The sequence below is a fragment of the Eublepharis macularius genome, chromosome 12 (genome assembly GCF_028583425.1).
Source record: "Eublepharis macularius isolate TG4126 chromosome 12, MPM_Emac_v1.0, whole genome shotgun sequence".
In the NCBI taxonomy this organism is placed as follows: domain Eukaryota; kingdom Metazoa; phylum Chordata; class Lepidosauria; order Squamata; family Eublepharidae; genus Eublepharis; species Eublepharis macularius.
In genome coordinates this window covers 80382781-80406606 of record NC_072801.1, presented here as the reverse complement: position 1 = coordinate 80406606, position 23826 = coordinate 80382781, and the positions used below count along the sequence as shown (strand labels likewise).

The following is a 23826-nucleotide window of genomic DNA, read 5'->3' as shown; positions in this document are numbered from 1 at the left end:
CAGTGGGAACCCAAAATTTCCTAGGACATTTTCCCTGTCTGTTTTATCCTCAAAACAATCTTGTGAGGTACGCTAGGCTGAGAGTGTGTGACTGGCCTAAAGTCACCCAGTGCACATCCGTGGCAGAGCAGGGGTTTGAGCTTGGGCCTCCTGGTTCCCTCTGACCACGGCACCATGCTGGCTAGCATGCCATTCAGTGCACGGCAACTGGGTCATGGAACCTGCTGCCCTGGGATGTGGCTGGGAGCCAGAGGGCAGGTCCTTCCAGCTCCCTGAGCGGTGAGAATTGGGAGGAGTACTTTCCATGAGGAAGGGAAAGCTCTCCAGTTGGGCGGCCAAAAGCAGTCAGGAATTGGGGTGGGGAACCAGTCCTGGCCCTGACCAGCTTGCCTCGTATTGGGAGGGGGCACGAGTTTACACTTCCTGTGAAACATCTGGGGGTTCCCACATGGGGTCCTTGGAGGCAGACGTGTGTGGGTAGTGGACCTGGTACAGTGACTCAGCTCAAGCAGCCAGGGTGCCCTTGCCTGAACAAGAATGGCAGAGGGGCGGGGGTGAGGGGAGCACGTTTGAAACAGGTGACGTGTGAGAATGAAACTCGGGGTGAGTACCAGCTACGTAACATCAGCTTGTCAGCAGAAAATCTTCCTCTGTGGCAAAAGCCAGTCCATCTCTTCCATATGTGTTCCGTCTGACCTAAGACCATGCACGGAAGATGAGTTCCCCAGAAGCCTGCCTGGTGAGACGTGTTCCCCCCAGCGGAACTGCGTTTTCCAAAGCCCGGGTGCTCCAGGGCTGCCTGAGCCTTCCTTAGCCTTGGGAGAGGCTCTCTGCCCATGCGCTGGCCCTTAAGGCCCATTTGGGGGCTCAGTTCCAGCTGGACTTCACCAGCGCCCAGCCTCCTTTCTGGCATCACCCTCATCCTGTGGCAGTCAGTTTCACGGGAGAGCCTGCTGTGCTGGGCAGCAAACAACGTCCCTGGGTTTATGCCGGGATTTTGCCAGTCTGCTGGCACTTGCAGTAAAATGGCTGGCGAAGGCTCAGTCGTCTCTTCTGCAGGGACAAGGGCAGTCCCAGTGGCTTCCCAAAGGCTGCCCCTCTCCCCTAAGGTGGGGGTATCGGGGGGAGTCCGCTGCTGTGGCAGCCAGGCCAGCGAACGACAGTGAAGGGTCCCCACAGAGCAAGCCCAACGAGAGGAGTTGTGACAGCAGCCAGTGGGTGTGGGGCAGCAGCAGCAGCAGCAGCCTCCGCGGCTCCTCGCAGGCAGCGTTGCCAGGGCTGAGGGACCCTTCGGAAGCCCTCCTGTTAGGCACCCATGAAGTCTCAGGCCCTTTGGCTTCCTTTCGGTGCGCGCTTGTGTCGAATCGCTTCCTCTGGGCTGTGGCCCTGCTGTGGGCTCCTTGGCAGCCTCCCCCATGAAAGGTGGCGGGAAAGTCTTGCTCTGCCGGAAGCCCAGCAGAGTCGGGAGAAGGAAGCTTTGCGCACGCCGGCCTCTGCAGCCCTCACCCCACCCCAGCCCCAGCCGCCTCCTCGCAGGCTCTTGCCCTCTTGCAGAGCTCAGCCGCTTTGCTTTGCACGCTCTTCTGGCTGATCAAAGTCCATCGTTGGGATTTTGAAAGAAGCCTGCCCCCAGTCGTGATGGCTAGAGGCTGAGGGGAGGTGGTCTCCCCAGAAGCTTTACGGTTTGGCTCACTGGCTGGAGTTAGTTCTTCGGCATGGTCTCTCGCTTGTGGAGCAGATTGGTCTCTGTGCTCTGGCAGGAGTAGGAGGGGCTGGCCGGCCTCTGCTTCCTGTCCCGTGGCTGGAAATCATCCGGGGGGTGGCAGGGTGAGTGTGGCATCTCTTCCTGTCCCCTCTCCCCAGGTGTCTCCTTGCTATTATCTGGGCCACAGAAGCAAACGCCAGGGCTGTGCTGGGCGGCGTTCTCGCTCTTCTCCCTCGTTGCTATGGAGTACTTGTTGACTGCAGCATGTTGGCCTTCACTGAATTGTTTCTCCCCCTTCTGTGCTTGCGCCTGCTAACGCCACCCCCCTTGAGCTAGCGCAGTGTGCAGAGCACAGCTGGTGCAGCCACTCTTGTGGGGGATATTATGCTGGTCTGTCCTGAGCTGGGGGTGGAGGTTGATGTTCTGAAACCACCTCCCCCCCCTCAGCAAACAGAAAGGAAATCCACTACCCTGGCCTCGGTTTCCCATTTGTCCCGCCCTGGTTTATTTTTTGTGCCAACCATTCTGGTATAGAGTCTGCTCGAGTCGGTCAAAGCAGGCAGAGGTGGCAGGTGGGCAGTTCGAGAGGGTTTTCCGCCCTGGGCAGGTCTTGCTAACCCAGCCCAGGGGGGGGGCGGGGGGCGGGAGCAGATGTCCCCTCCCCCAATCTGTCTCCAGCCCTTTCTGCTCTGGTGTCCCAGATACAGAATCTGGTGGGGAAGAGAGCTTTGGGTTGTCAGGCTGAACGCAAATACGTCTTCTGAAGGTGTGGCTCTCCCTCGCGTTTCGCAATCAGCCTGGCGCAAGAGAACATGCGCAACGTTGTGGTGCTTCTTTGAGGCTGGCAAGAGTGAGGCACCCCAGGACTCCTGGCAGTAACTCCCACGTGCACGCGCCCTGACCACGTAACAGAAGGGAGCCCTTTTGAAGGGTGGGTTCCTCCTGTCCTCCGCCAGCGAGATGGCAGAGATGAAGGCAGGGATTTATTAAGAAGTAGTGCCTTGCGGGATGACACCAGGGGTGTGTCTAGTCCAGCAAACTGCTGCACGTAGCAGCCGGCCAGTTGCCCTGCAAACAGGGCTGAGAGGCCAGGGCCTTCCCCACTGGAGCCTAGCCCTGGTAGTCAGAGGTTGGCTGCCTCTGACCATAGAGGCTCCTAAAATCCCTACTGATTGTATCTACTCTCTCCTCCCCTCACCACCTATATATATCTGACCAGTTTCTTCATACCCTCCATGCATCTGACGAAGAGAGCTGTGGTTCTCGAAAGTGTGTGCTACAGTAAAGTTGGTTAGTCTTAAAGGTACTACTGGACTCTTTTCTGTTTTGCTTCTGCAGACTAACATGGCTAACTCCTCTGGATCTCTGACCATAGAGGCTCCCTTTAGTTGCCATGGACCTATCCTTCATGAATCTCTCTAATCCCCTTTTAAAGATCTCTGGGCTTCTGGCCATCGCTATATTGACCTGCAGTGACTTCCACCATTTGATAACTTGTCTGTCCTGAAGCTATTGCGCATCAATTTAAGAGGATGACCCAAAGTTCTCATATTTTGGAAGAGAGAAAAAGTTCTATGCATATTCTCCATCTCATACGTAATTTTATAAACATCTCTCCTGTCCCCTTTAGATATCTTTTTTCTAAACTGAGAAGTACCAGACTCTTCAACCATTTCTCACAGGAAGGGTGCTCCAACCCTTAATCGTCTGGGTAGCCCTCTTCAAACACTTTCTCTGGCTCTGCAGTATCCATTTTGAGATACAGTGCCGAGAACTGCACACAGCCTTCTTAATGAGGCTTCACCACAGATATATACAGGGGCGTTTTGATATTGGCCATTTTATTTTCAACCCTTTTTCCTAATAATCCAGCCTAGAGTTTCCCTTTTTCACCACTGCTACACACTCGGGTGACATTTTCATTGAGCCGACCACTCTAACCCCAAGGTCTTTTCCACTCTACAACATATATTTTGAGTTGGGGGTGTGAGGTTCCAATATGGATCTCCTTACACTCACCCAGATTGAACTTCATTTGCTTCATTGTCACCCTCTTACCCAATTTAGAGTGATCCTCTTAGAAATCTTCACAGTTCACCTTGGTCTTTGCTATTCTTAATGATTTGTTGGCATTTGCAAGGTTGGCCAACGGGCTACTGACCACCAGTTCCATTATGAATATGCTGAATAGCGCTGTTCCCCATATAGAGCCTCAGCAGACCCCTACTCACCCCCCGCTCACAGGGCCCGTCCATTGTGAGAACAGTCCACTTGCTCCTGCTCTCTGCTTCGTGTTATGTAACCACTTTTTAATCTTTAAGAGGCCCCATCCTCTTATCTCAAGTCTTTGGTGAAGTTCCTTGTCAGAAGCCTTTTGTAAGTCCAAGTATTATACACTGGATCACCTTTGCCCACCTGCTCATTAACGTGCTGAAAGAATTCCAAGAGGTTAGTGAGGCAAGACCCCCCTTGGCAGAAGCCAGGCTGATTTTCCCTCAGCTGACTTTGTTCCTCGATGTGCTTAATAATTCTCTCTAATAACAGTTTCTACTAATTTATTTGGAACAGATGTTAGGCTAACTGGCCTGTAATTCTCTGGATCCCCTCTGTGTGTTTGTGTGTGTGTGTGTGATGTGCTGCTAAGTCACGACTGACTTGCGATGACCCAGCAAGGAGCTTTCGAGGCAAGTGAGAAGCAGAGGGGGTTTGCCAGGGCCTCCCTCTGCAGAGCCTTCCCTGGTGGTCTCCCATCCCGGTACTGACTCTGCTGAGTTTCCGAGATCTGATGAGATCGGGCTGTACCATGCTGACTTCCCTCCCAGATCCCCTCTGTACTGCTTTTTTCAAAAACTCGATGTAACATAATGCTATTTTCCAGTTCTCTATGGAGGCTGGTTTTAATGACAGGTTGACCTACTCACCAGTACATGTAACCATTTCATAGAATCCCAGGGTTGGAAGGGACCTCCAGGGTCATCTAGTCCAACCCCCTGCACAATGCAGGAAATTCACAACTGCCTCCCCCCTCCACACCCCCAGTGACCCCCCTGCTCCATGCCCAGAAGATCTAACATTGCAGTTCCCTACAGACCCGCAAGTGTATGCCGTATAACTGTGGAAACTTACTAGTTTTGCCCCGTAGTCTTGTAACTTCCTCTCAGTCTGAGGTGAGTTCTTCAACACCCGTCCCCCAAGCCAACCACTTCAGTGGGAGTTGTTTGCCCAACTTTTTCCACAGTGACGAGGGAGGTGCGGAGAGTGCTGCCGTCCGTCTGTGCAGTCACTGGTCACCATATTGAGAGGCAGGCTGCAGTGCTGCTCTCCCTTAGACCAGCGAGGAGCCCTGGTCTTTTTGCTGACTTTCTCCCACGGGTGGCTGTTTGGCATTACACTGTGGATCCTGTAGGCTGCTCTGAGGTTGGGGTTGGCAATGGGGTCAGGGGCCAGATGGCTTCCCCCTCCCCTAGATGCTGTGGGGCTGGATGTCAGGCTAGAAGGGAGGGTTGAGAAGTTTGCTGGGCTCCCTCCCTAGGGTGGAACTTGGCCAGCTGCTGCTCCTGGAGCTGCCTGGGGTGGGGCTGCTCTCTTTGCTCAGGGCGGGCCTGTCCCAGCCTGCTCTTCCATCCAAGGGCTGTGGGCGAACAAGCATTTTGCAAGCTGGCTGGGGCGGGCTGGCAAGAGAAGATGCCCACGGGGCCAGCCTCCCTCTGCCACCTCTGAAGGGGGAGGGGCCCTCCCGCAGCTGCCGGGTCCAGACAGAAGGGAGGGGCAGCGTGATTCCCCCCTCCCCGGCGCTTTGACGAACATGGTGGGAGAGATTTGGGGAGAACTTCCCACCAGAGATTCACGTGCCCCCTGTGCTCCGAAGTCTCCAGGCCGAAGTAGACTCAGGGCTCTGCTGCGTACCCGAGACCATCTGCGCAAGCCCTTTGGCCTCTCCGTGCACTGCCTGTAACCGAGCTTGGCAGCTCAACAGGATCCTGCAGAACTTTACATGTCGCCCCCCCACCCCCACCCCCAGATCATTGGAACAATTCTGCTCGTTGCCTCTCTGGGCTTGTTGCCCTGCTTGTGAAGCTTCCCGGGCAGAAAAGAAGAGCTGTGTGGGGCATGGCTTCGAAGCCCCCAAAGCCACAGGAGGGTCCCAGCAATGTGTGGTCTCTCCCGCCTGGGTGTTGCTGCCAGACATTGGGATGTAGAGGCTTTCCCCTATGCACAGCAGAAGAGCGTTTTCCCGGCCACCGGAGGGCTTGGTATCTCCTCTGCATTTCTGTCACACAGGTCAGAGTTTGGGTTGGGAGCAGGAGTCGACTGCCGGGGCTTCTCCTCTTTTGGAAGAGGCTGTCAGGAGCACCTGAGTAGGACTTCCATTCCCCAGGGGCAGGGGAGGGGGGTGCTGCTCATGGCCCTTACCCCAGGCTAGCAGAAGGGGACCAGATTTCACAAATGTGCATAGTTCGGATAACCGCTCCCTGCCTCACTTGGGGCAGTGTATGCGTCCCCACACCCCAGCATACCCTGGTGCAGAGTCTGTGCAGACCGGGGAATGGGCCTCAGCCCGCAAACTCTGAAGGGCCGGAAAAATGAGGAGCAGCTGGTCCCCCAGCCCCTGCAAGGAACTCCCCATTCCTGGTGTGTCCCCCTTAGTCCCTGGATTTCTGAATGAGTCCTGGCTTGGGGGGAGGGGCAGGGACTTGTGCCTGTGGGTAGCCTGCTAAGCAGCTTGGCAACTGGCTCTTGCCACACAGCAGCCCAAGCAGGCCGTGGGCGCTGCAGTTGGCTCCCAAGGGGAGGGGGAGGCTAAGCCCCCCTCTCTCCACGGTCAGAGGCAGCGAGTGCCTCTGCAGGTGGCGTCTGCCTTGAGGCATTCCCGGGGCACGTCTGTGTGGTGAATTAAAATGGCATCCGAGTGCCTGTCTGGAGAGGGATCTGGTGCCCGGCTGCCCCCTGCAGATGTTATACCCCGACAGGAGGTGGCGTGGCAGTGGAGCTCCTTCCACGTTTACCCACAGGGCCTTCTTTGCAGAGGAGCTGCAAAATTGAGGCCAAAGGGCTGGGGTGCAGCGTGGCCAAGATCAAAGTGGGAACTAGCCTTGCAGAATGGATGGGGATAGGGGGATCCAAAGCTCCTTGCTTGCTACCAGCCTGCCACCCACCCGCAGCAAGCCCAAGGAAAGCCCCTGCTGGGGGAGTGGGAGGCAGCTGTTAGGGCCTCCATGAGAAGGGGACAGGCCGTAGAGATGGGCATGGAGTGGAGAGTGGCAGGGTTGTGGGTGGGCAGGCTGCATGCCTTGGTGGTGGTCAGAGGGTGCAGGGGCCGTGACACCCAGAGCCAGGTGGTCAGAGGGTGCAGGGGCCGTGACACCCAGAGCCAGGTGGTCAGAGGGTGCAGGGGCCATGACACCCAGAGCCAGGTGGTCAGAGGGTGCAGGGGCCATGACACCCAGAGCCAGGTGGTCAGAGGGTGCAGGGGCCATGACACCCAGAGCCAGGTGGTCAGAGGGTGCAGGGGCCATGACACCCAGAGCCAGGTGGTCAGAGGGTGCAGGGGCCGTGACACCCAGAGCCAGGTGGTCAGAGGGTGCAGGGGCTATGACACCCAGAGCCAGGTGGTCAGAGGGTGCAGGGGCCATGACACCCAGAGCCAGGTGGTCAGAGGGTGCAGGGGCCGTGACACCCAGAGCCAGGTGGTCAGAGGGTGCAGGGGCCGTGACACCCAGAGCCAGGTGGTCAGAGGGTGCAGGGGCCATGACACCCAGAGCCAGGATGGCCCACCTGGAGTTAACGAAGGATTTCACTTTGCCAGGTGCAGCATCAGATTTTAGTTGCCTAAAATATGGGGATGGAAGCCGTGTCCAGATTCTTAGGTGCTGGTGTCACAAGGTTTTCTTGTGCCAGTGGTCCTAGGCGCTGGGGACCCTCTGGCTGTGGCCCTTTGCCTGCGGGAGTTCTCGAGTTCTGGTACTCGGCTCCACAAGTTCCTTGCCTCTGCTTTTCTTACCCTTTGGGAAAATAGAGCAATCCAGGAGGAAGAAACTGCTGAAGAAGGCGTGTGTGTTTTAGCCCCAGAGTTTCCGGAGGCAACCCCCTCCCCCAGATGATTCCCAGGTGCCCTGCGGCTGAGGGTTGAGTGGCAGCTGTCATTCTTGGCAGTTCAAGGCCTGTGTGTGCTTCACTTGTCTCCCACTGCCCCCTCCCCCCTCGCCTTACCATATTTTGGCAGAAACAGGTTGATGGAGGAGGCTCACTGGGTGGGGGTGAGTAAAGGGAAGCCTTCTTGGGGGGGGGCATGGCCAGGTCCTGCTCCATCAGGCTGAACAGGAGTCCAGCAGAGCAGGGAGATGGGCAGCAAGCCACCTCCCCTCCCCTCCCGGAGAATGCTTCTCTCGCAACAGGCAGCCCTTTCTCTGTTGCAGCCTCAGGGCAAGCTGGCCCCAGGCACTGCTTGGAAGTTTGAGGCTCTAGGGGAGGCAGAGATGCCCCCCCCCTGCTGCACCCCAGATCTGCCAAGGGGTTTTGTGCCACTGGCAAGTGGCAGGCCATCTCAGAAGGTAGGCAAGGAAGCCTGCCAGTGCCACGCTGGGCCATGGCAAGGGGACTGGGATCTGCCTCCTCCCCCACGCCTGCCCGGTGGAGAGGGGAGAGTGGCCAGGGCAGGAAGATGGCAGTGCAAAGCAAGCCTGTCGGAGACCTGGGGGTCATGTGTTGAGGTGCTGTTGAGCCAGTAAGCCTGGTACGGTTTACCCATCATACCTATGCTGGCCTATTTGTCTCCTTGGCCAAGAGGCTGGTCATCAAGTTTGCTAGAGAGCAGGTCCAGTTTCTGAGGCACTGGCACCGCAGGGCTAGCGCCACTCTTAGGTTCGTCACCCCGGTTTCTCCCAGTTCAGTGAGATCAGGGCAAAATTGGTAGCCCAGAGCCTTTGATCGCCAGTGACTCACAGGGTTTTGCCAGCTGGCCTGGCTCCTGTTCCCAGGTGAGAAGACTCCTTCAAGCCCCGTATGCCTTGCCTCTGGTGCAGGCAGGGCCTGCAGAGTGAGCAGATCCAGTGGGTGGCTGTTGCTGCCCAGACGTCTTTCCTTCCGCCCACCTCTGCAGGCTGACTCAAGGCTACCACCACCCCATCCCTCTAGGTGCCTGCTGACCCCCCCCCACACACACACACCTTGTAAAAGGAGCCTCGGGCTTGGGCTTAGCCCCTGCTCTTACCTTTTGGCCTGGGGGGCAGAAGCTGCCTCCTGCCAGCACAAATGTCTGTGAGATCCCCCTTTTCTAGAGGGAGACAACTCTCCCCTGACTGTTTTGGCTTGGAGCCCAGGCTCCTGGGTTTCGTGGAAGGGCGTGGCATGGGTCTTCCTGGACTCTGATGGGGGGGGGCACCTAGGGGAATGAACCGTCAAGAATCGGGGAGATCCAGATCTGGGTTTCAGGACCTCCAAAAAATCCAGGAAAGAGTGTCTGACGTGGGTGGGCAAGAGAATGTCAGATTTATCCTGTGGGGGAGACTGTGTGCTTTTGGGGGGGGGTAGTTTTCAAGGAAACTTCACCAGATTTTCAGGGACCTGACTGTCCATTAAAGACACCAGCCCCCCCCTCCCCCGTTTCAGGAGGATTGGGCCCCGGGGTCCAGTTTTATGACCCCCTGAAGAAGGCGCCCCCCCCCCCCCAGCCACTCTCTATTGTTACCTGTTGGAGAAATGTTTTCGAGGGGGCTCTCAGGGAGAACCACGCAGGGGCAAGGTCGCCGCTGTCTGGAGGCACGCTCCCAAGCACAAGCTTAGCCCTGAGAAAGCTCGGCAGAACCAAACTGAAGCAAGGGACCAACGTCAAACCTGAGAATCGTGTCAAAACAGAGAATCCCTCCCAAACCAAGCTGAAGCCAGGGACACTGATGCAACTTAGCTCAACTAAACCAGTGTCGCTTACAGACGCCAGGCAACCGAGAGCGCCTGCACCAATTGGCCACTCGCTCCCCACTCCCTGCTTCACTCCCCCTCACTCCACGCCCCCCCCCCCCTCTTGGGAAAAAAGTGGAAGAAGACAGGGAAACAGCCAACCAAGAGGCTGAAACTGCATCTCCTAGATTTGTCCAGGGGGCTTGATCCAGATCAGATCTGGGATAATCTAATTTGATCCGGGAAAGCCGGATCGTCAAAAATCTGGCTTTTTTACCTGGTGCCCAGACCTGGATCACACTCCTCTAGAAGTGCCTGCCTTTGATTTCTTTCCTGAATGTATGTGGCCAGCTGTGCCCGAAATCTGCAGTCCCAGGAGGGCGGGCAGGGCAGGGCAGGGCAGGGCAGAGAGCTTGTAAATGGCTTCCCCCCCCCCGACGGGTCACTTGGCAGAGGGCAGGGGTTGGGTGCATGGCTGCCCTTGGCTGTGCTGCAGCTGATCCGCACCTGCAGCAAGATGAGCGGAAAAGCAGAGAGCAGGCTGGTGCTCCCTTGCCTGCTCTGCCCGGGCAGGGAGGGACTAGGACTCCTGGGTTTTGTGTTACTTCGCAGCAAGGGCTGCTGAGTGGGTGGGCTATGAGGGGGGGTGCACAGGGCCTCTGGGGGACATCATTAACCAGTGGGACCCCATCCCTTGGGCTGTTATGATAGCCAGCTGCAGAAATAGCTGGGAAATGGTGGGCCACGTCCAGGTCAGGTTGTGCAAGGCCGAACCGTCTGCTCCCCCTCCTGAGCCCCGCAGCCTTCCTCTCCTTGCCCAGCAGCATGCTGCCCCAGCACACACTGCTCCCTCGCTGACCCCTCGGAGTCAGTCTGTCGCCAGGACATGGTGCTGTGCGTGCTAGCAGAAGCACCTCCCCTCTCCCCCGGCCGCCTCTCCCCTTGCCCAGTGCGACCTTCTCCCCTCCGCTCTTTCGTGGCCGGGCTCCTCTGGCTCCAGCCCTCTGCACAGTCACCTCTCTTGTTGTCCTGGCCACCCGACTCCCCTTTCAGATTCAGCCCCCCCAGACTGCCTCGGCCAGTCCTTTCCCTCGCAAGACAGCCCTGCCGTGTGGGCCCTTTGCTCCTCTAGCGACCCCCCCTCGTCTCCCTGGCTCTTCTCCACATGATGTGCCTCTCTTTGGATGCTAAGCCACGCACGTGGCACTGGAACGGGCGCAGGTTCCCCGCCTCCCCGCCTCACTTTGCAGATCGTAGGCTCTGTGCGAGGGGGACCTGCCCGTTACTTGGGCAGACACCAAACACATGGAGACCCCCTTAGAAATAAGGCAGCGAGGGGCGGGGGGGCTACCGGAGAAATCCTGTGGTTGTTGCCAGCTGGGGCGGTGCTGCTGAGGCTGGTGGGCACAGAGGTGGAGGCTCCCCGAAATGGAGCAGAAAACCTGTCGTGGGCCCGAGCAGACCTGGGGGTCCCGCTCCTGCCAAGCGCTCCGTGCCCGGCCTGGGGGGAGTCATGGGCCTCCAGCCCTTGCAGATGGGTGTAGGGTAGGGACCTGCAACAGCAAACGTCGCTGGTGAGCTGCAGGGCTGTGCAGGGACATAGGACAGGCTCTGCACCTGGGCTGCCTCTCTCGCTCTCTGCCCGGGCTGCTGCTCTGGCTTCACGTGCCCGCCTGGCTGAGTGGGTTTCCCCTCGGAGGACAGGAGGGAGGCAGAGCACAGTGCAGCAGGGCCCCCCTCCCATGGCTTTGACCTGGCCATTGGCTGCTGCCCCCCCCCCCCCGGGCTCAGCTCACAGAAGGCTCTGGAGGAAGCAGCGCCTTTAGATCAGCTGTGAATAAAAACATGTATTTAGTATGATTTAAGAAGAGATTTTAAAATGTGTATTGAAAACACCCGAGATGCGTCTTGATGTGCCCAGCGCTCCCATGTGCAGATGGCGCAAGCACCAGGCGGGCAGATGCTGAGACGCGGCGTCCGCAGATGGCCCGTGCCTCCCGTTGGAAGGTGGAGGTGGCCACTGACTCCTCTCCTGGCCAGGATGGCTCTGGCAGGAAGCCGTGCTGAGATGCCAGTGGTGCCCGCTCTGAGAGCCAAGGAGTCTCTCAGTGTGGCAGAGGCCAGCGCCCGTGGGGAGCTCCTCCCTCCAGACCCTGGTGCTGGACCCCTTGAGCCAGCTTTTGGTATCACCGGAGGCTCCTCTGCTTCTCGGCCTTGCTGAAGGGGAGGGGCCCTGCCTTTCTGAGAGCAGGCCTGACCCTGCTGCGGGCCGTTTCAGCGTGGGAACAAAACCCCTTCCCGGGGGCCCCTGTTTGCCATTAAGAGGTGGGGATATTTGTGGGTCCTACTTGGGGAGGGCTTGCAAGGGGCATTAAAAATCACAACCCTCAAAGACCGGTGGGAGAACGTTTTAATCTTCCAGGATATTCCATTGCTAGCCTGAGAGTGGCAGTCCTCAAACAGAGAAGCTTCAAGGGGAGATTGCAAGACTGCTGAAATAAGAGTTCATTCACAATTTCAGGACAATGGATCCCCCACGCTGAATAGCTAGAGAGGATTCTTATCTCACTCCAGATGCTAATTTTCTGCTTTTCCTTCCCTCCTCTAATCAAGCTGGTTATATTTTGCATTGTACCTTTGCATCCTGACTCTCTGCAACATCCTTCCCACCTTCTGACTGAGATATAAGGACACAGGGATCTCCATTCCTACTTGTATCCGATGAAGGGAGCCTTGCTTTCGAAAGTTCGTGCCCTTAGGGGCTACTGGACTCGAATCTTGTTTTTCTACTGTAGACCAACACAGCTCCCCACCCAAAACTATACTGGTTTGTAGTTTTGTGCTGTTTTTCTGACTGAAGAAACTGGGAGACCCAGCGGCAGAGATACTCCCTTGCTTTGGCAACTCATGGTCCAGCATATGGGGATGCCCATACATGGAAAGATACAAACAAGCTGGAGCGTGGCCGGAGGAAGGCAGTGAAGAGGGTGAGGGGTCTGGAGACCCAGTCCTAGGAGGAAAGGCTGAAGGAGCTTGGAATGTTTAGCCTGGAGAGGGGATATGATGACCATCGTACTCGAAGGGCTGTCGTCTGGAGGGTGGCACGGAGTTGTTTTCCACTGCCCCAGAAGCTCGGTCCAGAGCCAACAGCTTGAAATTAAGTCAAAAGCACTTTTGGCTAAACATTAGGAAGAACTTCCTGACAGTGAGAGCAGTTCCCTCAGTGGAACAGGCTTCCTTGGGAGGTGGTGGGCTCTCCTTCCTTGGAGGTTTGTAAGCAGAGGCTAGATGGCCACCTGACAGCAATGCTGATTCTGTGAACCCGGGCAGATCGTGGGAGGGGGGGCGGCAGGAAGGGTTACATCAGTGCTTCGTTCTCATGGCCTTCTTGCATGCCCAGGGTAATGCTGATTGCCTCCTTGCGGGGGGGTGGGGGGTCTGTAATACTACTGCTACTAAAATAATAATAATAAAAAATATAAATATAACATTCAATTTATATACTGCCCTTCAGGACAACTTAACGCCCACTCAGAGTGGTTTACAAAGTATGTCATTATTATCCCCACAACAATAATCACCCTGTGAGGTGTGGGGGTGGGTGGGTGGGGGGCTGAGAGAGCACCAAGAAGCTGTGACTGACCCAAGGTCACCCAGCTGGCTTCAAGCGGAGGAGCAGGAAATCAAACCTGGCTCTCCAGATGAGAGTCCTGTCGCTCTTAACCACTACACCAAACTAGGAATTTTCCACAGGCCAGTTTGGCTAGGGATCCTGGAGGTGTTTCACCATCTTCTGGGCATGGAGCAGGGGTCACTGGGGCAGTCGGGGGGGGGGGGTAGTTGTGAATTTCCTGCATTGTGCAGGGGGTTGAACTAGAGGACCCTTCCAACCCTATGATTCCGAAACCAGGTGTGTCATCGGTAGTGTTAATCCCTTCCCTCTGTGAGTGCATGCACGCACATGCAAAATACAGCACTGAAAACAGGGAAGTGGCCATGCAATCTGCCTGCGTAGTTTGGTAGTGGCTGTTAGAGGATCCTCGGCTGTGGCTTTGTCTCAAGTGCCTTCCTATATTCCAGATGTAAGGAAAGCTTTAAGCACCTACAGAACCCTTTTCAGCTAAACCCTGTGAATCTTGTGCTGGGCTGGAAGATGGCGGTTTCTGATCTGTGGGGAAGGGTGGCAAGCGCAGGCTCTCAGGGCCAGTGTCCTTGAGGCCCTCCCCCGCGGTGCTCCACACACTCCCTAACTCAGAGGCAAGCCCCTCCCCTTTACCCACTTCCCTAGTTGACTCTGGAAGGCAGCCATGGAGTCTGCAGGGCTTACCTGAAACTGGAGGAGGCAGCTGGGCTATTCCATTGCAAGGGGCAGCAGCTGCCGGCCTTGGCTGGCATCCCATGGCTGGCCTCTCTCCAGAATGGCTTTGCGCAGCATACTTTCTCCAGCAGGCTTCCTGAAGGAACACTCAGGTGTCCCCTTGCACACACATGCACCCACACTGCTGTACCACCTTGCCAGGCCATTGTGCAGTAAAGAGATCCTTGCACATCCCTGAAGCGCCACAGGTGGCCCAGGCAGCTGCTTCCGCTTTCCCACTCTCTGCTCTCTCGCTCGCTTTTGTTAGCCAAGGCAGATTAAAACATAAACATTAAAATCTCATCTTATAAGCCATTAAACCCATCACATAAATCATTAAAACAATTTCAAACTAGAGCTTTAAATATATAGGAAAAAACTGCCTTCACCCGCTCTTGGAAGATGGCAACAGAAGGGGCCAGGCAGATCTCCCTGGGGAGAGGGCGCCAGCCTGTGGGAGCCAGCACTGAGGAGGCCCAAAGCTGCCTCTCAGGTTTGAGAATGCCTGTTCAGGTTACCTGCAGCCCAGAGAGATTAAGCTGAAACTGGCACGTTTCGGAGCGGCTGTTTCCATCATGGCCACCATTCTGCTGCTAGAGTGCCCAACCAGACGTATTTATGGGGAACGTTTAGAACATGGAGGGACAGAAAGCAAAGGCCCCGGGAGTGAGGAGTCGGCTGGCGCGGTGCTTTCTCCTGACACGTCTAAAGCAAGCGAAGAATCCCTGCTGGCCTTCTGCTGCAAGTCAGCAGAGGGCTCGACCCTGGACGGCGCAGCCTCTGAAGAAAGGGAAGGAAACCAGAGGAGCCAGCCCGGATCCCTGAGTCCAGGACGGTGGGAGGGCAGCAGGGCTGGATGGACGAGCGCTCGCCCTTCTTTCCCTGTCTCCCTGTGAGACTGGGCAAATGTTCAAGATAGACCTGGCGGTGCTGGAAGCGTTTTGGTTCTGTGGACCCGAGAATGCTTCAGCTCTTTTGGGCAGAGGGTCAAGAACTCCTGCCAAATGAGAGAATAAGAACCTGAAAACCGTGAAGGGGCTTGAGGACAGGCTTCATGCATTGGAGCAGGTGGCTCGTCGTAGCAGGCTGGGAACTCTTAGATTTTAAATGGGAAACGTTCCACTGCCAAACAAGAACTTGCACGACTTACAGATCTGACAGGAGGGTGCTGCTCTGCAATGCTTTGTGCTACCTGAGATGGAGAGAAGCAGCAGAAAGCATTGCTCCAGCAAGCGGAGAGGGTAGAGCGACGGCCCTCAGGTGTCCTGTTTGACTGTTGTTGACGGTGTGAGGAGAAAGAAGGGTACAAAACACTGCAGGCAGTGGGCTGGTGGTGCTTCAGCGAAAGGTGGAAAGCTCCGCGATGTGATGGGAGGGGCCGCGGCTCAGTGGCAGAGCGCCTGCTTTGTAGGGGGCAGATCCCGGGCTCAGTCCCCAGCAGCACGTCCAGGTCAAACAGTCAGGTCACAGGGTGTGTGGAAAACCTCTGCCTGGGTCCCTGGAGAGCCCTCGCCAGCCTGGGTAGAGAGGAATGGGCTTGATGGGCCAAGGGTCTGAGTCAGTCTGAGGCAGCAGCATCTGTGCCACGGCCTCTGAAGCCAAGCGCCAGGCTGGATTTGGCCTGAGGAGGCCAGAGGAGCTTTTCTTTGCTGATGTCCTCTGCAGCGTTCTCTCCTCTTGCTGTAATGAGAAGCTATTAATACCTGTCTTCCGGGACGTGGCCTGCTGCTGGAGCGTGGCTGCAGACAGGTGCCACTTTGTGGCCTAGATGGGAGGTGGCATTCCCCCATCAGCCGCACAGGGTCTCCCAGGCTCCGGGTCTGCCCTGTTGGCAGTGGGCCACAGTCGGCTGTGAGCCGAAGGTTGGTCCCGCGGCAGCCTCCCTCCAGGAGTTGGATCCGTGGGCGGTGGCAGCCGCTGGGCACCATCGCCAAGCAGACCGTCTCCCTGCTCAGGGGCTGCTTGGTGCTGGGCCAGGGATCGCTGTCGGCCCACGTGTGGTTGGTGCTGGCTGTAGTTTCCAAGGGGCTTGACAGCCGCCATTCCCCCTGCAGGGCAGGGCAGGGCGGGCTTCCCTCCAGGAGAAGGAAACGGGTGCCTTTTGGCCCGAAGCCGTGGCTTGTGGGGTATTCAGTGACCCCTTGCATCCTGAGGGAGATGGCTGGGGCAGGGGAGGGCATTGGGAATCCCCAGGTGACCAAAAGGGATTTCGGGGCAAAATGTACCTGTGAAATACTGAGAACCTTTGCGGCAGGGTTTTTTAACGGGTTTCGAACTCACTGAATGGCGTAGAAAACCTTGAACACAGCTGGGTAGCTTGTGCCAGAAACGTCGGTGTGGGCGAGGATGGCTGTGTCCCGCCCTGCTGCACACCTTCCAGTCCCTCCACTTGCCTCGAGGCTTCGGGGATTCAGCCTCTGAGCATGTGCAGGGGGTGATTCTATAACCCCCCAAAGCACGTACACGGACAGGCCTTTGGGGCTGGAGAAGGGGAGCTTGGGAGTCTTGGGGCCAGCGGTCGTGTCTCCTGAAGAGGCCCTCCTCCCTTCCCCAGAGCTGAGTACCACAACTCCACACGGGAAGGAAACAAACGCTGCAGGTGGCACGGCCAAGATGCAGCCTGCACCTTCTGTTGGTTTTCATAAATCAGCCCCTGTCTTGGGAAAGGGTATTTTTTGCTGCAGGCTGCTGAAGCTGAGGGGTCTCGGTCCCCTCCTTTTTCCTAGTGCTGGTGTCACCCTGCTCAGAACCTGCCCCCACCAGCAGGGGTTGAGATTGTGGGTGCCGGGCCCATCCTTGCTACACTTCCCAGTAGGCTGGCCCAGGAGCACCCCGCCCTGGTGCCCGGCATGGGGGAAGTGCTCTTGGGCACAGGCTCAGTCGGGCAGCAGGACTTCCGGCTAGTCCCATCCCTGTTGGCTGAGTGCAAGCAGAATCCCTGCCTCTCCTCCCTGCAGTCTGGCCTGCTCACGGCCCACCAACCCCAGCGCAAAGGGGATTCTTCCTCTGGGCCACAGCCAGGAGATCAGAGGGGTTTTGGCAATGGCTGAGAGGGCAAGTGCTGCACCCCCCCCCCCCCCATGCCCGGTCTTGTAGTAACTCATCTCAGTGAGAGGCAGGGCCCACTTCTGCCTGAGGAGACTTATATCCCCCTTGCTTTTCTCTCCTCTGCAGGATCCTGCCGGCATATTTGAACTGGTAGAGGTGGTTGGCAATGGGACGTACGGGCAGGTCTACAAGGTAAGCGTGTGCGTCCAGGCACCTGGGCCCTTGGGACTGCTCTGGGCTGAGAGTGGACTGGCAGCAGGGTGAGGGTGGCGACCCTGGCTGCGGGGGTGGGCCTGGAGCAGCAAGGGCACTCTTTCAAGGGGTCCAGAGGAGGTGGGATAATGGTCATAACAGCAACAACAACATTCGGTTTATATCCCGCCCTTCAGGACAACTCAGAACGGTTTACAAAGTATGTCATTATTATCCCCATGACAATCACCCTGTGAGGTGGGTGGGGCCGAGAGAGCTCTGAGAGAGCTGTGACTGATCCAAGGTCACCCAACTGGCTTCAAGCAGAGGAGATGCGAATCAAACCTCCAGATTAGAGTCCTGCGCTCTTAACCACGAAACTGTCTCTCAGACCAGTCTCGGCCCCTTCCGTGGAGGGAGAGGGATTCTGTGCAGCCAGCAAGGGGGGGGGTGCCTCCCCCTCTCATGGACATGCAAGAGAACGTGGCCTGCTTGGCACTTGCTCAGTTCTTACGGGGAGGAGGGCTGCATATCTGCCTGCCTGTCTCCACCTAGCCCTGTCTGAAATTTAGCCTTTTAAAAAAACTCCCAAACTTTCCACTTAAACAGAACATCGTCTCAGTTCCAAGAGGGGCAAAATCTCATTCCCAGCAGACAGACAGACAGACGCACACACGCACACGAAGATCTTGTCACGACTGGGAGGGGATACAGATGAGCAAGTGACCAAGAAGCACCCCCACCCCCACGACAAGCCTTTTGCTTTGAACATGACTGAGCTTTGGGAAATGTGTCTGCCTTTTCTTTGGTGGTGAAACTTGGGCGTGGGGCTTAATCCGGCCACCCAGGAGCAGAGGGGGCGGGGTTGCCTCCGCATCATTGGTCTCCTTATGCGGAGACCCCTCCCTTTTTATGCTGACGGTGGGCAGGAGGCACCATCCCTGCCCAAAGGCGATTGCAGGAGGGGATTCGGGCCCCCCCCCACACACACACACCTGTGCGGCGTTCTGGGGGGTGGTCGCTGCTGGCTCGTTCAAGCCCCCCTTCAAACTGTGCCTCCTTGGGTGTTTTCTTTCCCTTCTCTGAGTTTCATCACAAGCAGCACGGAGGAGGGGGGGCTCCCCCTCCTCCTCCTCCCCCTCCTCCTGGAGGTCGTGGGCTTGCTTCCTCCCTTTGGCCAGCTGCTGCCCTCCCAAAGGCCGGGCCAGAAAGCCCCCTTTGGACTAGGGGGAGGCACCTCCCCTGCAGAGGGACTCTGCTTCATCTGGTGCTCTGGGTCTGGACGTGGGAGAGGAGCCTGGAGGACGGCAAATCACAGCAGCCGCATTTCGATGAGAAAACCATGCTGGGGCATTGGAATTGGCGTTGGGGTGGTGGGCCTTCTGCAGGAGAGGAGAGGGGGCTGGATCGGCCACGGGGCAGTTCCCAGGTGGCCATCAGCACCCCCCCCCCACAAGCTTCCATATGCAGGAGGCATAGAGCTGAGGTGTACCAGATCGTTTTGTTCATAGGGAGGTGGGGGGGGAGCTTTTTCATCAGGAGTACAGCTTGAAAGGAAGAGGGAGGCCGTTGCCAGGCAACAGCTGCCCACGCCAGGCCGTGTGACATGGTAGACAATGCCAGCACATGGCGGAGGGCCACAGGGGGCTTGCTATGCAAATGCGTGTAGTGACTCTCTGCAGTCCTCCCACCCCCACCCCACCCTCAGCGGCACTAGCGTAGCCCTGGGGTGGGGAGGGGAACGCTGGAGGGCAGGATGGAGGGCTGCCTTTTAGGAAGGCGGCAGACAAAAGCATGCAAAGGGCTTTGGAGGGTGGGAGACCAGCAAGTCCCGGGGAGGCCAACGGGGCCCGGCAGTCCCTGTTCCCCCTCTGCTCGCTTGCTGTGGATCTGGCCCAGAAGCAAAGGTGGACCCATGTCACACCTGGGCAGCTGGGCAAGAGGGAGCCGGACTCAGAGGAGGGCGCCTGGCAGGTCCCTGCTGGTCTTGGGGCCGCCCGGGCAGCTTCCTTGAGTAGCCCTCTCCTTGCACAGCCCCCAGAGGGTGGAGGAGGCCAAGGAGCAGATAGGCTCTGGGGCCTGGCAGCCCCAGCCTCCCCTTCCTCCTTCCTATGTTTGGAGGGGGGGGGGCGCCCGGCTCCCAGGCCCCACGGCTGCGGGGCAGCAGGTCTCCCGTGAGAAGGCAGGTTGGCCCCACCCTTGCTCCTCTGCTGTGACTCCTCCCAGGGGTCTGGCATTGCAAAGTGGGGAGTGTCTCCCCGGGCCCGAGTCCCAGCTGGCCCTGCTGCTGCCGCTGCTGCTGAGCAGGCAGTGTTGCCGGGGGGGGGCGGGGCGGGGGAGTCCTGTTCCTTTGCCCGTGGATGATCCACAGCCAGGTCTGGTGGGCGAGCGGCTCGTCTTCTTCCCCGGCGGGCTGGAGAGCTCAGCTGACGGTTGGACAGGCCTGTGGCTCCCTCTGCTGGGCTCCAGGTGCAGCTGCAGGGCTCACACAGCAAGCGGAGGGGGAGTCCAGCGGCGCCCCCAGGGCCCCTCTCCGGGGGATCCTGCTGGATCTTGGCTGGGGAACCTGAAGAGCCTGTGTCCGGAGGTGTCCCCAAGTCAGACGCTCTCAGCAGGACCCAAATGATCGCCTGTTCATTTGCTTTCTTTACAGCCTGCCTTTCTCTCTGAGGCTTAAAGCAGATTGCAGAAGGTAGAGAATCCAGTGTGATCAGGCAGCATCAGGCATCCAGCGAACAGTGGGTTGGGGTGGGGCTCACAGGACGAGAGGAGAGAGCAAACAAAAAGCAGTCTACGCCGAGGCCCGGCATCTCGTAAACAGCGCCAAAGCAAGATGATTCAATAAACGCTGCAATATACTACAGTCCTGCTTCCTGCTAAGAGCCTCCGCTGCAGTTTCCATTTCTTTGTAAAAACAGCCTCCTGAACATCCACGCAAATGCCTCATTCTTCTTCTCTTCCTCCCAGGGTCGCCATGTCAAGACTGGGCAGTTGGCTGCTATCAAAGTCATGGATGTCACTGAGGTATGGCCTGGGTGGGGCAGGGTGTGTGTGTGTGTGTGTGTGTGTGTGTGTGTGTGTGAGAGAGAGAGAGAGAGAGTGTGTGTGTGAGAGAGTGTGTGTGTGAGAGAGAGAGAGGGAGGGAGGGGGGAGGGGGGGAGGGAGGGGGGGAGGCGCTTAGGGGTCTCGAGCAGCCACGGCACCATTACTTAAAGCTTGCAGTCCCTGGTGAGGAAGGGAATGCTGTAGTCGGGTAACAGTGAAGGTTGAAGAGACACCTGGCAGGGTTCGGGGTGGGGGCCGCAGCAGCAATAGATCTCCGGGAGGAGGGGTATCTAAGGCTACAGACGGTCCTGCTGGCATACCCGGGCCAAAAGTAGGACATGGTGCCCAACGGGTGTCCTTGAGAGGATGTGGAATAGGACCTGAATCCTATTCTGTCCTCTGCCCTGCCCCCGCCCCCGCCCCCCCATCCAAAGGATGAAGAAGAAGAGATCAAGCAAGAGATCAATATGCTGAAGAAGTATTCGCACCATCGGAACATCGCCACCTACTATGGGGCCTTCGTCAAGAAGAGCCCCCCTGGGAATGATGACCAACTGTGGGTAAGGAAAACAGAGGGGCCATTGCCTAAGCCCCCTCCCCCCCAAACACGGAAAGAGCACGGGGGAGGCTTGTCAAGCTCCGCCGTGGAGTCGCAGTGCTGCCCCCTCCGTGCCCGGCTGCAGGTCTGCTGCCTTCGACTATTTGGCCTCTGTTTTCCCAGCACAGGTCTCTGTGTTTTCTTCCCTCCCCTTCCCCTAGCTTGTGATGGAGTTCTGTGGGGCTGGCTCAGTGACGGATCTGGTGAAGAACACCAAAGGCAATGCTCTGAAGGAGGACTGCATTGCCTACATTTGCCGGGAGATCCTCAGGGTAGGGGCAAAGCAGCGACTGCCAGAGATGGCGGGGGGTGGGGGGGGCCCTCAAGATAGAAGCAGGAGTGGGCTGGCAGTCGGACTGGCTATGAGGACCCCCAGTGGGCCATTGGGGGAGGGGCTGAGTCTGCACGCATCGCCACGGGCACTGTGGCACAAGGCAGGCAGGCCCTGTGCCTCTTGGCTCAGCTTGCCCCAGCGGGAGATGTGCCCCAGTGGGATTATGCCTGGGGGGGCGGGGTCTGAACTTCCGGCAACCAAAAGCCTGGGGGGGGCACCCTCTTGATTCAGTTGTGTCTGCCTTCCCTTCCCAGGGGCTGGCCCACCTCCATGCACACAAGGTGATCCACCGAGACATCAAGGGCCAGAATGTGCTCCTCACTGAAAATGCAGAAGTGAAGCTGGGTAGGTGAAAGCCCCCCCCCCGGCTAGGCTTCCCAGCGAGGGGGCACAGCCGTCGGTCCCTTTGGGTCAGAAGTGATCGGCTGTGAGTCCAGCTGATGCGTGGAGGGCGGGGGAGAGGGCAAACGCGCGCACACACACACTGCTCCGCCTCTTCCTTAGTTGACTTCGGGGTGAGCGCTCAGCTGGACCGCACAGTGGGCCGCCGGAACACGTTTATCGGCACCCCTTACTGGATGGCCCCGGAGGTGATCGCTTGCGACGAGAACCCGGACGCCACCTATGACTACAGGGTATGCTGCCCCCCCACCCTAAAGGCGGCTGAACGAGGGGGGTGGGGGGCTTCCTGCTGCCGAGTCGTCAAGTTCGTGTCAGAAGGGTCTTCTGACAAACCTCAGGCGATGGAAGAGCAGAGTGGAGGAGCGAGACTGGGAGGAGGGGAAGGGGTGGCACGGCAGGAGGAGGGGAGGACAAGAGAGCAGAGCCGGAGGCCGTGGAGTCAGGGCGGGAAGGGGGCTCTGTGTGTTCACCCCCACCCCACCCCCGGTTCCTCTCCACAGAGTGACATCTGGTCCCTGGGGATCACTGCTATTGAGATGGCCGAGGGAGCACCGCGTGAGTATCTGTGGGGGGAAAGGGGGGGCAGAGTCCTGCCTGCTGTGCAACTGTGGCAGGGACTCCGTGGCGGAAGGGCTGGGCGGCAGCCGGGCTGGGCGGGGGCCCGCTTAGGCAAGCAGTCTCCTGGCAGCTAAGGGCTCTGCTTGCTGATCCTCAGCTGATGGGTGGGAGGAAGCCGGCTGGCGGAAGTGGGGGGAGGGACAATCATCTCCACACAATGATGTCACTTCCAGCACCACCCAGAAGCAGCGACATCAGGGCCAGGGCCGGTTCTTTAACGTTCCGCCCCAAACGTAGCGTTCTGACCTAGCAGTGCTCTGTTTGTGGGTCGCACTGGAAGTGATGACAGTCATGTGTGGAGGCCTCAGCCCCATCAGTTCACACCACCGCCCCCCCCCCTCACCAGTTGCCAGCGGGACTGGGGACCCCTAGCAGCAGGCTTGCACTGCGGATACTTGGAAGGGACGGAGCCAGGACTCCTGGGTTGTCCGGAAGAGGGCGGGCTCTGCCAGAGCAGGGGGACGAGGAAGTTGGGCCTCCCAGGGAATGCCTGTTCCCTTCCTCCTGGGCAATGCCCTTATTTCTCTCTCTCTCTCCCCCCGCCCTCCCCACCAGCCCTGTGCGACATGCATCCCATGCGAGCTCTCTTCCTCATCCCTCGCAATCCTCCACCTAAGCTGAAATCCAAGAAATGGTACGTGTGTGCTGGCATAACTCTCACCTGGAGGCTGAGCAGCGGTGGCTGTCCAGAAGCCCCCCAAGGAGCTCCCAGTGGAGGGGAGGGGGGCCCTGGGCGTAGCCAGCCCCGTCGTTCTCCCCGGCCTCTGCCCTGGGCCTTCCCCAGCCTGCTGCCCCCTTTCTTGCAGCTGCTTCAGAGCCAAGGGCTGCAGAAGTCTTTAGCATGGAGCTCTGGTTGTCGGCACGGCGGTGCTGGCTCTCTGAGAAGCGCTGGTCGCCTCTCTTGAGTGGGCTGGAATTGCCTCGGATGCTTGATGCTGAGGTGGACTCTCAGGCCGTCTCCCCAGGCTGGCCAGGAAAGGGCTTTCCCGAGAGGCGCAGCGGCTATCCTGGCCCTTCTGAACGAAAACTGTTTGGGGTCCCCTCAGCTCCACCCAGCCCAGTCTGGCCCCTGGACTGCCAGCCGCTTTCCCTGTGCCTGCGACCCCTTAGGCAAAGGTGCCAGGAAGAACCTTTGCCCGCTCTCTTTTGCGGAGGGGCAAGAACCCGCCGTGGTTCTCGGAGCAGGGTAGGGGAAGTGGCCGTGTCCAGAAGGAGGCTTTTGCTGCTTTCTCCCGTGCAGGTCCAAGAAGTTCATTGACTTCATAGACAGCTGCCTGGTCAAGGCGTACACCAGCCGCCCCCCAACAGAGCAGCTCCTCAAGTTCCCCTTCATCCGGGACCAGCCTACAGAGCGGCAAGTCCGCATCCAGCTGAAAGACCACATCGATCGCACTCGCAAAAAAAGGGGAGAGAAAGGTGGGTGGGGTGGGGTGGGGAGACAGGCCTGAACCCAGTCTCGGCTCCCTTCCTGGAGGGAGTCACCAGTGTGGCCCCAAGCGGACACTGTTTGTTTTCCGGCAGATGAAACGGAATATGAATACAGTGGTAGCGAGGAAGAGGATGATGGGCGTGGCGAGGAAGGCGAGCCCAGGTATCGGAACAGAGCTGGGCACCCTGGCACTGCCCCATGG

The 23826-nt window shown here is 58.1% G+C and overlaps 1 protein-coding gene across 11 annotated transcripts in view; it reads left to right on the top strand.

Annotated features, from left to right (window-relative positions):
• MINK1 (misshapen like kinase 1) overlaps window positions 1-23826 on the top strand; it is a 44357-nt gene that overhangs the window by 2878 nt on the left and 17653 nt on the right. For all 11 annotated transcript variants that reach the window (XM_054995089.1, XM_054995082.1, XM_054995081.1 and 8 more), the window contains exons 2-11: window positions 17133-17198; window positions 20166-20222; window positions 20678-20803; window positions 21003-21113; window positions 21430-21520; window positions 21680-21810; window positions 22078-22132; window positions 22751-22829; window positions 23436-23611; window positions 23717-23786. In XM_054995089.1, the coding sequence (XP_054851064.1) occupies window positions 17133-17198; window positions 20166-20222; window positions 20678-20803; window positions 21003-21113; window positions 21430-21520; window positions 21680-21810; window positions 22078-22132; window positions 22751-22829; window positions 23436-23611; window positions 23717-23786 (962 nt within the window). The remainder of the gene's footprint in view (window positions 1-17132; window positions 17199-20165; window positions 20223-20677; window positions 20804-21002; window positions 21114-21429; window positions 21521-21679; window positions 21811-22077; window positions 22133-22750; window positions 22830-23435; window positions 23612-23716; window positions 23787-23826) is intronic.